Here is a 13,803-nt window from a genome sequence, read left to right as displayed (position 1 = left end):
CGCCATGGAAGCGCCAAGTGATTTTTCCTGTGACTGCTCTCTGTGTGGCGAACTTGCTGCGTTCATTGTGGTCTGATCGGAGGACGATTTCGATCCAACGTTGAGCGGCGGCTGAAAAACAGGAACAAGTGGGGCCGTAGTCTGGTCCGAGTTCGCTGTCATCCTTCGCCAGAAGAGTGATGCAGTATAGAGCCAGCTTGACTGTCAATCTACCGGCCCCGTGTGCATCCCAAGGTACAAAAGCATAATGCACCAGACGGATCGTCAGAGCTGGCACATCTTGCGAAGTAACTGACATATCTGTAAGGGATGCCGATATGCTAGATATAGACATGTCCATTGCTGAGGACGAAGTTATACGTCGATGGGATGGCTGTGCGCTAATGCGCTGAGATCTCGGTGACCACTGTATCTTTCGTTCTTGGAAAAACTGCATAACCAAAATTCCCTTTTCCATCATCAAAAATCCAAGTCGACATTTGTATGTAGCGCAATAGTACTGCACTTGCTCGATTGGATGAACAACATCCTGGTTGTCATAACCGTTCCCCCTTGAACGTACGACATCAATGGCCACCTGGTGGGACCAACGGTATTTGGTATTTTCCAGGAAGAACGGCTTTGGGTCGTTGAGTGTCGTTCCGGGGCCCATTTATTTTCCCAGCTCCCCAGTCAGGATAACAGGCATCCATCTGCCATGTTGCCGCTCCCCCAACGAGGAACAAGTCAGATGGAAGAGCAGACGATACGGTCAGTATGATTGACGACACAACCAGGTGTTCCAACATCGTCTTGTCGTATAGTCTGTTGAACTTTTCATTTTGGCACTGAGGCATAAAATCAGGCAAAGTAACCTGGCGATCCAACTCAGTCCTGAACCGTGTTGTAAGGGTCTGATAATTAAACTCATCCCATCTTTCAATGTTTTCGATTGGCGTCCAGGCAACGTTGTAAGTGAATCTCGGTGGTCGTGTAGACTCTACCACTACCGTGGGATTGGGCCTCGTTAGGTAGTTCAGTAGTTGTTCTGGCATTGTAATGGTTCGTTGAGATAGGAGTTTGTCAGTGTGGACGAGCAAAAGTGATTCTCAGGGCCTTTTATACTTACCGCTGCCAAAACGAAACAAGCGTAAAGTATCAGACGCTTAGAGCCCATATCAATAGAGGATCATGACTTTAGGAGACGAATGTGGCTATGAGGGATGAAAATCAGTAAGTTCATAGAGCAACCAAGCAATGGTAAGTTTTGCCGCGATTGTTAGTCGGCATAAAGATATTTTTTCAGAAGGGCTTTCGGCATTGAGAATGGTCTCGCATATTGTCACGGGAACGAGTCGTAAGTTTGGCTTCGCCTCAATTTACAGTCATTGCTTGTTCTAATGCCAGATGCTGAAAGTCTAACCTATTGCATAGGTGATTTTGCAGTATCTGGCCAGCAAAAGAGCTGAGACGTCGTCTTACCCAGCATGTTGTACAGTCCCACAGCTGGTACAGCCGAAAGGTTACCAAGGGACTTATAGAAGCGGAACTCTTCAGGCACTGCTATTGTATTTATCACTTGTACCTATGAAAGTCGACTTGACTAATAACATGTCCAGGGCCGCCATGTGGCATTAATAGTGCGCAAACTCGCAGCAGTTGGTCATGGACTCCTTCTAACCCCCACTTCCTGGGAATTAGACAAAGTAAAAAGCAACCTCTAGCTTGAGCCAAGTCTTCAGCATCAGTTAGTAGCCTGTGGCTAATTGGTACCAAGGTTACTGAATTTGGCGTATCCATAGATCTTTGGGAAAATAACCAAACTGATCCATAGCAGCCCAGCTGCCGACCCCTACGGATATGCCAAGTAGGGTCATGCAGTGGACAAATAGCTTCGAGGAATGGGAAGACCGAGTTCAATGAGGGCATAGAGAAAGCTATCAATTAATAAATAACGTGCGTGCAGGAAGAGGGAGATGGAGATAAGACTAACCATCGGGCCGAGTCTTTACTCTTAGAATTATTAATTCCAAGGGTCCATCCTGTAGAGGTTGGAAGAGTGCGTCTTTGATATCTTTCTGAGTAGCGGTAGTTGACTTTGCAATATGATCCTGCAAATCCAGCTTTTTGGCTCTTGATGCAAGTCAGTCCTATCCCAATAGGTAGTAACATATCACCTACCGTTCATACACTTGCTCCTCAACGCGTTTTAGTTCATAGTGCGATATCTCTTTTAATGATTTGTTGGGCAGCCTAAAATTCATTAAGTAAGGTTGCTCTGGAGAGAAAGTGTATGAAATAGAGAAGTCATAAAGGACTGTATCATGGAAGTCACCAGGGAGCCGAAAATGTTCATCTTTCACATCACCATGAGTGACTGCAAGGCTGTGCAATGCTAAAAGACGGTGGCAGCGGTCTGCAAGTAGAGAACAATAGAACTCCTTTTCAAAATCACTTAGATTTAGGTCTAGACTTTGAAGCCGCCGCCTTAGGCTTTCAATGTGTCCAGTTCCGCTGTGATTGTGTGCTGCCAGGATACGTCGAGAAGCTAACTCTGGCTTAATGGCTTCAAGGATAATCGCCCGGCAGTTAGGATAGCCAGAACGAAACTGGGATCTGTCGAGGTCGGTGGTCACACCATAAAACCGAGGAAAGTAGATCTTCCGTGCATTGTCACAATACTTTTCAATGCGTTGAAACACCCTGGCTTCATTCAGGAAGGGGTCGAGCTCATTCATAACCACTCTTGAACCCCGGTTGCATAGGTCTGGAACGCGTCGGAGCTGGAGCTGGGCATCATGTTCAGTGTATTCAGGGAACTCGCTTGATATTAGCGTCAAGTATAAAATATTTTTGCTGGGGGGCTACTCACCACCTTGGCCACGTACTTGCGCACCATTCTTCCATGATACTTAGTAACTAGCCATAGCACTTGAATAACATCCTGACCAATGCGTCTACCAGTAGCTACTGGTTCCCACAACAACCACTTTTCCCTATCCAGGTGGAAACGCTTGAAATCCACTTGAGTTTCATAGTCGACTTTGCTCAAGGTGGGTGTACTCTGGGAGAAGAAAAAGTCCGTCCAACTTTGGGTTTCCCTATAGGTCATTCTCAATAAGTCGTTCAGACTTGAGACCACAGGGAGAGAGGGATGAGGAACCAATTTCGATGGTGGTCCTCCGTCACGTGAGCAGTTCTGCTAGACAGCTCTGAAATGCAAACACACTGTAACACGAGGGTGAATAAGGAGCAAGACCAATTGTGCGGAAGGAGCTGGGAGGAAGGGAGATTTTTAGTGCTCCTATTAACCGGCGTAGTTGAACTCATTAGGTGTTTTATACGCGTTGCTGGCAGGAGTGTGGAATGGCGCCGCGTGACAATGCTGGGCGTCACGTGCCGATGATCTTGGGCACTAAAGCGGCCCTGCATCCTCTCATGAACGACTGAACTATCTTCCTGCAGAAACTGTACGACTTTCCATTTCCGGATTCCGAATTGCCGCCGCTTTTTGCTCACTGAGCCAGCCTGATCGTGACCGGAGAGAGAAAGTGCGTGCCCTGATCGCTCCCTGAGCAGTTCTGGAGTCCTCGGGATAGCCCCTGTTTACTCACTGATCATTGCCTGAACTGGTACGAAGTAGGATTGATTATTCACCATGAACACCAAATGACAGCCAAATAAAAGTCATTAAGCCAAGCCTAGCCATATCCATGCACATTCCTCTCTTTTTTGGGGGGCATAGTTTCTGACATATAAGGGGCCAACAAATTTTTTGTTCGCCTATGATACCAAGGAATAGTACTGACTCGCAAAAATGACCTTAAATCGGGCAAGAGCGTTATGCTATAATGTGCCATAACAAAAATCGCTACACACTACATCATGTCATGGAGAGACGTCGAGTTTCATAGACAAAAAGAACCTCGTCCCGCCTACGCTTCAGGGCGACAATGGCCAATATAATGCATGATTGGCTCTTATCATCTCGCGGTCAGGGTAGTGTCCCCAGTGCCTCAATTTCAGCAAGACCTTGGAGCAGATGCTTATCGCAGCATCATTTAGGTCCTGACGGAAATGAGAAGAACGTACACGAAACGTTCAGAAGACGTGACATAGAATGCCTGTTATTGCTAACGTGCTACGGAAGCGAAGATAGGCCAGCAAGGCATTGACAATCAGATATTTGTTACGTGGTTCAGGACATACAATGCACTACCAGGCCAGCAAGTTGAGATAGGAGGCCCTTCATAGCCGACACATTGGATAGGCATATGGTACATACCGAATCCCACATACACTTTTGCCCCTAGAAATATCCATAAGTCCCTTTCAAGGTTCATCCCGATATTCCTTGACCTGAGTTGGTCTGAGGTACTGTACATGTAACCAAAGTCACGTGAGTCAAGCAGGATCCTCGAAACAAGGGCGTGACCTTACGCCATTAAGGGGTCGCAATCACTCCTCGGCCACCTCAGTCCCGCCTCGGTCCTTGGCTATTCCTCCCGCTCCTTCGCACATTAGGGTCCGCAAATTAGTGCCATGTTCGGAGGGATGTCTTCGTATTTCATCCCTTATGCTGACCCTGGGCGAATGAGGATGACGGGTGTGTGTTCTTCAGTGGGACTCGACTTTTGCGTAGGTGGGGTTGCCTTGCCCAGCAGACTCGTTTAAGGCAGAAGTGACGAAGTCCTGGATCTCTGCGGTCACTGCAGGAGGAATGATGGTGTCTGACTTACACACACCACTGCCAGCATTCAGAACCACAATTAGACCAGTCTCCTGCCATCGCTGCGCTTTGTCACGCAGCTCAGCCTCGCTCCATTCCCATGCCTTGGGGCTGATCAATGGTAATTGCGCCATGACTTCACTTCGGCAAGTCTGCATGGTAGAAGCATCAAAAACCAGCTCCTCCCAGCCTGGTCGATCAGTTAAGGAGTTCATCAGCCTCAGCATTTCCAGTTCGCGGGTGGTGAAAGGCGACGGATACCAGTTATATCGTCAGAGCCTACAAACGTTCTGTCTGATGATGCTGTGACATCAAAGGGAACACCATTGCATCCTGGCACCATCAAGGGTCCATCGCCTGTATTTTTGAACTCGACCTCGTAACTCATCATGCCAGATCACTTTGCTGATCACTTTGCTGAAAGCAGCTGAGAGAGCAGATTTGCAAGGGGCGACTCAACGAAAATCTATCAAGATGTAAGGCGACGAGGGTTGATAATGGGGATTCAATATTGTCTTCGAGTGGAGCCCGACGAGATGAGGCAAGCAACAGGTGGATGGCCGTAACCGTCTGTAATTACATTTCGCTCATCCACGAATTGAATATTTCAAAATATATCAACAACCTTTCAAGGAAAAAGCAACCCTTCAGATGCGAGCCCAACCCTACTGCTAATACATCTCCGGAAGCCATTCCCGAACTTCATCGCCAAACTCTCTTTCGTTGTGCTCGTTCCATCTTCTCCTTCTCGCTGCACGACCAACATGCCGAGTCTCCTGCGGATCCTTCGCAGCCAGTCTTCTGGCGACTTCATTGGCCTCGAACAGTGTGACCAATCTCCGCTTCGCATCGGGTCCTTTCAAACTCTCAGCCTTGCCACGGCAGAAGTCGTAGATCCTCCGTTTCATCGGTGGAGCCTGATCATCATCCGCGACAAAGGACTCGGGCTGACGATCCACAAGGCTATCTCCATACTGATTGCTGCTGTACATGAACCTGTGTCGACGCCCCGGTCCGGGAGGGTTGGATGTAACTTCTGTGACCCAGGCAGCCTCGGCGAGTTCAGCAGGCGTCGAGCCAGATGCGTTCTCGCGATGGAGGAGGTCCGGACGGCGTTCGAGCAAGATCTCCAGCGTTCGGAGGAGCTGGCACCGCACGGCATCGTGCACGACGGTGTTGCCAGCCCCGTCCAACAGCTCCAGATGCTTCTGCCTGGTACTTTCGGCAAAGTCCAAGATCATTCGAAGAGCTTTCATTTGGTTATCGCCCTCGCGGTTGCTGCCATTGCCATAGACGGAGTAGGTATGTGCCGTGCTCAAGGCCCGCACCATCCACATTGCCAAGGGTGTCAGAGCGCCGGGCTCGTGTGACGAACGCTCGACGAGCAGGGAGGGAATTAAAGACGGATCGACCAGTTCGAGCATCTGATGGAAGTCATCCAGTCTTTCGGCCGAGGGGGAGCTGACACTGCAGAATAGAAGATGAAGGATGTTGCTGCCCTTCTTATCGCGCATGGTCTGGTCGGCCCCCGCTTCGATTAGGATTTTGGCATAGGTAGGACGAACAAGCGAGAATGCAATCATCAAGGGGGTATATCCATCAACGGACTTGACCTCGAGACAGTGAGGGGCATGCTGAACCAAGTACTTGACTAGTCCTTCTGACTCGAGCGTTGGCTTTGCGAAAAGGGCGCAGTGGAGGACAAGATCGCCTGGTGGCAGTTAGCATCATATGTAGCAAAGTCTTCCACACACCACGAAGGGAACCTACGTCTGATACTCAACCAATTGGTAATGGAACCCTCGACACCCAACTTTCCCATGGCGAGCCTCTGGATACGCTTATCGTGCTTGTGTGCCTTGGTAAACTCCGAATAGTAACGGCCAGGCGCAGTTCCCAAGAACCACTCCACTGCTTCGAGGTTTCCTTCACGGGCAGCAACCAGGAGGGGAGGTTTCTCCTCCTCAGGCTCTACGGGAAGGTCGCCGCGACCGGCAGCCGCCCAGTCCGCTCGCTTCTTGCCGTGGATGGACAGTCCTTGGTAGTATTTGGGCTTCTCCTTGATTTCCACTCCGCTCTGCTCCGCCAGCTTATCAAATTGAATGCCAGCCCCAGTACGTTTGATGAGTTCTGCCAGGCAACGGAGTCGTCCCAGCTGCATTGCCATAGTAAGATCCCACTGCTCAACCGTGAAGATAGTCTGCTCGGAGCTTCCGGACTTCGCAGACAGCTCCCGACCGAGATCCAGAAGGAAGACCAGGAGCTGAGCATCATCCTTCCAGGTTGCGTACTGGACGAGATTGAAAGGCTTTCGCTCATCCGGCAAGGTTGTTCCCATGAAGTCTTCAGCCGAAAAACGGTCCTTCAAAAGAGAGAGGGGCGGGATCTGGCTCTCGACCTGCGTCTTAACCTCACCAATGTTGTCGATAGTGAATTCTTCATCGAGAATCTGCCTCTCGATATCGAGCCCGTCACTGTCGTCGTCGCCCTCATCGCAGGAAGAATCATCGTCATTACCGGTTGTGGCTCGCAACGTATACCGCACATTTTCTTGCTCGTCCTGAGGCTTGTACTGCACTTGTGCAATGGCGATAATCGCCTTCGCCACGTCCAAATGTCCACGTAGGACGGCGATGTTGAACGGGTGGAAGTTTCTCTGGTCTTTCGTAGCAATCTCCAGCGGCGGTCTGTTCGTGTCTGGACCCCATGTCCCGAGTGTGAGTGATTTGATCGTCTCAAGGTCACCACGCCACGCTGCCTCAAACCTAAACACAGTCAGCATAAGCGAACACTGCAGCACATGGAGGGAACCGATTGGGCACTTACAGCTGGATATAACCACCCCTAGTTATGTCGTTGAGATCCGCCCTCCGGAAGTCAAAGGTCAAATTGAACGAACCAGGCTTGGTGCCGAAGCATGGGCGATGCTTCCGGCCGTTATGTGAAGTATCAGAAGACATCTCAATGTCTGGAAACAACTGCTTGAATGTCTTGGCACCCCTGGCAAGTAATTCCTTCTCGAGCTTCTCATACTCGCCGAGAGCCAATTGAACGGCCGCCTTCTTCTCCTCGACACCCTTGCGACTCGCTGCACACTTCACGTCGTCGTCGTAGAGCTTCTGCTCTGATTCAATACGGGAGTGCGCACTGCGGAGAGCGGCCTGGGCTGTCCACAGCTGGTATGTATCTTCTTTGAAGGGGGCGAGATAGAAGCTGTCCTCGTGCTCCAAGGGGCTGGGCGGCTCCCGGGTGTGAGTCTCGGGCTTGTACGCACGCAGAGCCTCCAGCTTTTCCCGCACGCAATCCAGCAGTGATTTGCCGTGCTGGTAGTTCCTAGCGTAATCGTCATGCTGCACATGGTGCCCTTCCTTGGTCAGGGTATTGGGATCTGCACCTCGGGCCAAAAGCTCCAGGGCCACAGATGGTTGATCTTTGAGGACGCTTAATATAATAGGCTGGGACACGTTCGCATCAAATTTTCTCTTCACTTGCTCGGAGGAGTCGTTCCGTATTCCATCGATGTGCACCTGTGCCGACTTGATGAATTCATCAAAGGCGATAGTTGGGCTCGCATGTGCTTCAAGCAACTTCAAGGCTCCGATGACATTCCCCGAGTTGATAGCGGTTGTCAGCGCAGTCTCGGCATTGGGGTTGAATCGCCAGCCACTAGTAGCAATGTAGTTGATCGTCCGTTCGACTGCCGGACGATCATGCTGCAGGTACGAGTCCAGCAGCTCAGTGTATTTCGGAGAAGCCGCAATGTGAGCCACGGCAGTTTTTTGATCAAGGTCTGCCTGTGCCGGTGAGGCGCCCAGTTGTAGCAGCTTCGTCGTCATTGCCTTCGCCTGCTCGATTGGCATTTGGAGAGCCAAGACAAGGGTGAGGATGGCAGCTCGCGGGCTGTTGTTGTACTCGTGCAACAATTTGACCGGCAAAAGCACATCTGCACCGAAAGAAGATACCAGTTCCTCAACAGCAGCGACGTGGCCGTTCAAAATTGCGAGATGTAGAGGAGAGGCGTGACTGTCCCAAGCGATCACATTGATGTCGTAGACGTCGGGGTCCTGGTCGTTCGAGTCATCGGGCACCGAGTCCTGTGCGCTATCCAGCGCATCCTTTTTGACTTTGATAAAAGAACCGGTGGTAAAAGACTGAGCATCTGCCTCGCTCTCAGCGGAAGGATGGCTGATGAGCTCGGCAACTTCCTCGCCATCCTTGGCCTCTTTGTCGGATGAGGCTGCCTTGCGTGACTGCTCTTTGCGAGCTTCTTCCTCCTCATTTTCCTCGCTCTTCGTCAGCAAGATCCTGATGATCTCGGCATGGCCTCGAGCCGCAGCGAGATGTAAGGCGGTTCGTCCGTCGGCCAGGCGAGCGATCAAACGAGCTCCGTGGTCAACAAGACTTTGAACGATTTCGGGCGTGGAGGTCATGACCGCCAGATGCAACGGAGTGCGACCGGTAAAATCCCGACGGTTCACGTCAAAGTCGTGCGACAGCCACTGCTTCACGCCTTCCAAGTCGTTGTTGATGATCGCTTGACACAGGCCTGCTGTGTTTCCGATGTATGCCATTTCTGTCCAGGTTAGAAACTCCGACACCGGAAATCCAGGGAACACTCACCCGTCCAATCAGTTTCGGTGATGGGGTTGAAACTGCCAATCTCCTGGCGGCCGGGGTTGTCCTGGAGGAATTTGACCCTGCCCGAGACGTAGATCTTGCTCTCCTCCTCGGCCAATTGCTTTTCCTCGGGAGTGACGGGGACAGGACAAAAGCCACAGCAATCCTCGATCACGTCTTCAAAGTTGCCGAAGAAAGCCGGATGCCGATGCAGGTGGAGCTCGCGGTCTTTGGGTTTGTTCCATTCGGCATTGAGCAGCAAATCCTTAGTGTAAAGCAATTTCTCAATCTTTCGAGCGTGGAATCTTTCGCCATAAGGAATGGTCTAGATGTGGTTAGTACTAGGCTTGCCGTCAAACAAGGCATTACTCACAAAAGTATGGTAGTCGGACACGTCCTCCTCATCGACCCATTCAGGTACTTCGTCGTCCCAGTCATTCTTGATATTTCCTCGCAGCTGCTTCGAGATTCGCATGGGAACCGGTCGGCCTCGCTCTCGACGCCGCTTATCGATGTATGCATCACGGTCGGAAGGCTTCGGGAGCTTCTCCAGCACCAAAAGCCGGGCAAGGCCGAGAGTCCGGGTGAAGCTGCGCTCAAAAATCGTCTGTGTGAAAGTCAGTATCACTCGCAATGTTCGATCACACGGCATACCGGATCAATCTTGGAGCGGTCCAACGATGGCCAGAACACTTCGAATCCTCGGCGAGCGTACTTGGAAAGACGATTCTCGTACGACGGCGACCGTCTGGACAGATCCACATGGTTGATTTGGGTGACAAACGCACCTATTGCACGTGGTGCCAGATACACCTGGCGACCATCGTAAGCGGCGCACGAGCAGTCGACATCAAACCCAGTTAAGATCTCGGCGATGGACTTGTAGATCCGAAGGACGATTTGAACATGGCGTGTGGGGTACTGCGACACGATCGTGATGGCATTCTTTGTGCGAATGGTGGAAGTTTCGGCCAGGATCGAGTCCTTGATGCGGGTTTCGATCTGCTTGATCTTCTCAAGGGCCTGTTCCTCCGTCAACCCATACAAAAACAGATCGACATCCGAGGCGGGGGCAGATTTCTGATGGTAGTATTCGCGCAGGCCGCGTTTCGAGTCGCCGTACTCCTCCGGAACGGGCAATAAAGACGTGGTCACTGCACTTCCCGCTGCAACCACATTGTTCCAGTCGAGATCGCCCAGAGCGCTCTCAGAGAACAGGTTGAAGTTGGTCTGGAACTGCTTGAAGGAGGATACCACGGCTGGTGACCCGTTCGCTTTTCGATCCTCATCTTTCAGTGGCATCAAATACTTGGCCCTGAGCTCCTCCGGCTCGGATGCCAGATCACGTGCGCGAATCCGAAGATCTGCCGAGCCGTTGGCATCGAACAACGGCACCACATTGAGGAGGTTGTCTGTGGCCCTGGGGTGGGATGGTTGCTGGGCGTAGATCTTGCGAAGGACTGCGTCATATTCGTTGTATGGGCGTACAAGCTCGGGGATTGACTCTTGAGGGTGAGAGTTGACGTAGTCGATGAAAGTGGAGTGCTTCGTGGGGACGGCGGGGAGAGTGTACCGATCGGTCATGTTTGCGTTTGCTTGGCGAGAAATCGAGAAAGAGAGAAGATCGTTGCAATGGTTGGTTGGCTGAATGGAGAGAATTTGGTTGTGAAAATGCTAGTAAAGAAGGATGAAGACGACCGAAGCACGCATTCTTAAGGTCTTGCAATCTCAAATTTGTTGATCCCGATGAACACTCGTCGTTGAGCGCGCCAGGCAGCTTCCCGTTGTGGCGTCCTTGATGCCTGGGATATTGCCCAAAAAGGAGATCAGCTCTCAGGCAGCAGGCGAGTGCCTGCCGTATATCTATCTGATTGGACAAGACCCGCCGCAGGCTCCTCCAATCACCGAGAGCCAAACTGTATTTGATGCCTGAGGCACCACGATCGAAAATGGAGCCTCGAAAGAGCCTCGAATTCACTGAGACAATTTAGGGGGGAAGCCAAGACGATACTCAAATGTCCGCGGCGTGACAGGGCCAGATGTCACATAATACCCTGTATTGCCGAGTTTCTACTCGGGACTCCCATTGGTATCTTGAAAAATGAGCATCGAACGGTGAGCTCTTTGATCGTTATTCGTCCTAGATAAAAACACGTCTTACAATTGCTTCAAACGCGCTCCCACTAAAACAAGCCTAGTTCTGTCTGAACAGAAGATTAAAGTGCTCTGCAAACACAACCTAGAATTGCCCGTCACAGCGTCCCGATTCCACAGGGGGCATTTAGTCCACGTTCTTCTTCAGAAGGGCATCCTTTTCATCTCATATAATAATGTAGTTCGAACAGCTAATGGCTATTGCCGGAACATGGCTTAGAGATGAGAGGTATAAATGCATCATTTCCCGCTTGTAGCTGATGTACCTACTACCTACATCAGCGGAGATTCAGGCGGGTACTAACACGAGTCGACCAGTCAACGTATACAGTAACTGAAATCCGAGCCGCTATTGCTAGAGAATTTGCAATCCGTAGCCTGTATTGATGAGGTGGTTGAGCGAACTTGAGATCTAGTTGGAGGAGGGGGATCTCCTGCTTCTTCAGATGAGTCGAGTGCTTGAACCATTAAAGCTCTTCTCTGTAGTTTTTGGTGACGGCGAATTATAGAGGCGGTATAGCATTCCTATTTGGGGAAAGCGGGTGGTTGAGCCTTGGCATCATGGTGCATGGTATATAGCTTCCTCCTTGCCCCCTTCGAGATTATGGCCAACTTTTGTCGCTGTTTTCCACCCTTTTGCAGTCTTCCGACTCTTGAAATTGAGGTATTTTTGCTATTAGGCTGTACAACCTATATTCTATACTTCACCACCTTCTTTAACACCCATGAGTTGTCTTCGCGCCTCTGGCCTAACGTCTATTGGATTAGTGGTCTGAAGACATATCGGTGGCAGAAACTAGAGCTATAATTACATCTGATCTGCTCAATTGAGTTCTTCTTTTATTATTTGAACCTGAATTCCTGCCTGGGCACCTATGTCTCTGACCCCCTCTATCAACTCAGGGTCCCAATCCCGCAGACTGAATATCCTCGACAACAGACGAAATCATCGGAGGTAAGGCGTGAATCTCTTCCAGTCTTGTAGCTATGATCGAACAGCCCTTAATAGGTATTTAGTCTCGAACTCCCATTCCCATTCTCGCTGGAGGCATAGATTGTTAGTGACCGTCAGCCATTCAATGTTCTTTGGAAGTGCTTCCTCTAGGCCAACTACATTTGGCGTTAATGGAGAAAGTCCAAGCAGAAATGCAATTGGAACTTCTAAATTTTTCAGCATATGGAGTCCACTAAATGTTTTAAAAGACCCGCGGAATGCGACCTCCGGGTGTTCAGGGGCTGATTCTGCAAGGTCTGTCGCTGCTGTAACAGTCAAGTCTGTTAAGGTCCCTTAAACATGAGATAATTCCGCGGCGATCTGATCCAAATTGATAATATCCGTGATAGAGTGACCTTTATTATCTTTGTGGTAGTACTAATCCCACTGAAGCTTCTGAAGCACTTGGGTGACTGATAACACTTGACCAAGAGACCCTTCACGCAACATTGTTAAGTTGAGTGATGCCAGTTTTGATGGATTTGGTGGATATTTCCCAGCCACATGAAAGTGGCAGCAGGGTTATCAACTAAGGTCATTATCTGTTCAACCGACAGCAAGTAGAGGAAGGGGAGGACATCTGCCATATTCCTAATATCTGCGAACCTGCGAATGTGGAGAGCAAGTCTGGGATACATAACTGACATATCTTAGAGATGTGTAAAGGAAGTGAGATGGCTATTTTGGGACTCCTTGCAGAGGGCTGAATAGAGCAGTATGCCCATGAGGCGACTCTCTTAAGCAAATTCTTGCCTAGATAGAGATGTCTCAGACTGGGGAGCTGCAATAATAAAAGTGTAATAAAAGCATTCATCATTCCAGCGCGCAACTCTTAGATCCACTGTTCAGCATATGGAATCTGGATCCTTTTAATGCATTTCACTAGCTCATCCAAGACAACCTCAGTGACTGAGAGTTTGGGACATTTCTTACTATAGTCCCACTTACTGAGACCGAAACAGTCCCCATTAAGGATCACAACTTGGACAGAACTGGCGAGCTCGGGCCTGTGCACAATGGTTCGCAAAAACCGAGCGATCAGGGCGTTCCGAGACTTTGTCCATGTCCATTGAATCTGGGTGTAGAGGAATGGTTCAGCGATTATGCGGAACCTTTTATTGATAAGACATAGCGGATGTAGTTCAGCAGATGATAGTAACTGGACAATGTAGTATAAGATTTCTGCTGGGAAGCTGTCTAGACCGGATGCTGCTTGATGTTCCTAGGGATATTAGGAATAACCTTGGCTTGAACAGCCCTTATTGATTACATACAGATTTCATTGCCAAGGTTGTAAGCTCACTGCTCTTTTATGTATGCGTAGGCAAAG

General features: G+C 50.0%; 3 protein-coding genes across 3 annotated transcripts; all 3 read right to left on the bottom strand.

The window, feature by feature from the left end:
• Positions 1 to 1,967: 1,967 nt before the first annotated feature.
• Aud_001812 (uncharacterized protein) lies at positions 1,968 to 3,091 on the bottom strand (the record flags this gene model as incomplete). The annotated part of the gene is made up of 3 exons (XM_043295815.1): positions 1,968 to 2,112; positions 2,161 to 2,798; positions 2,852 to 3,091. 3 exons carry the CDS (start codon positions 3,089 to 3,091, stop codon positions 1,968 to 1,970), a joined length of 1,023 nt encoding a protein of 340 aa, XP_043151750.1.
• Positions 3,092 to 4,596: 1,505 nt separating this feature from the next.
• Aud_001811 (uncharacterized protein) lies at positions 4,597 to 4,935 on the bottom strand (the record flags this gene model as incomplete). Its single annotated transcript, XM_043295814.1, has 1 exon — positions 4,597 to 4,935. One exon carries the CDS (start codon positions 4,933 to 4,935, stop codon positions 4,597 to 4,599), a length of 339 nt encoding a protein of 112 aa, XP_043151749.1.
• Positions 4,936 to 5,379: 444 nt separating this feature from the next.
• Aud_001810 (ankyrin repeat protein) lies at positions 5,380 to 10,909 on the bottom strand (the record flags this gene model as incomplete). Its single annotated transcript, XM_043295813.1, has 6 exons — positions 5,380 to 6,419; positions 6,479 to 7,473; positions 7,535 to 9,281; positions 9,329 to 9,650; positions 9,699 to 9,932; positions 9,980 to 10,909. The coding sequence occupies 6 exons, from the start codon at positions 10,907 to 10,909 to the stop codon at positions 5,380 to 5,382; spliced, it is 5,268 nt and encodes a 1,755-aa protein (XP_043151748.1).
• Positions 10,910 to 13,803: the final 2,894 nt, after the last annotated feature.

Source organism: Aspergillus udagawae (assembly GCF_001078395.1).
Source record: "Aspergillus udagawae IFM 46973 DNA, scaffold_10, whole genome shotgun sequence".
Taxonomy (NCBI): Eukaryota; Fungi; Ascomycota; class Eurotiomycetes; order Eurotiales; family Aspergillaceae; genus Aspergillus; species Aspergillus udagawae.
The sequence above is the reverse complement of the archived record's forward strand: the minus strand, read 5'-3'. Positions and strand labels throughout refer to the sequence as shown.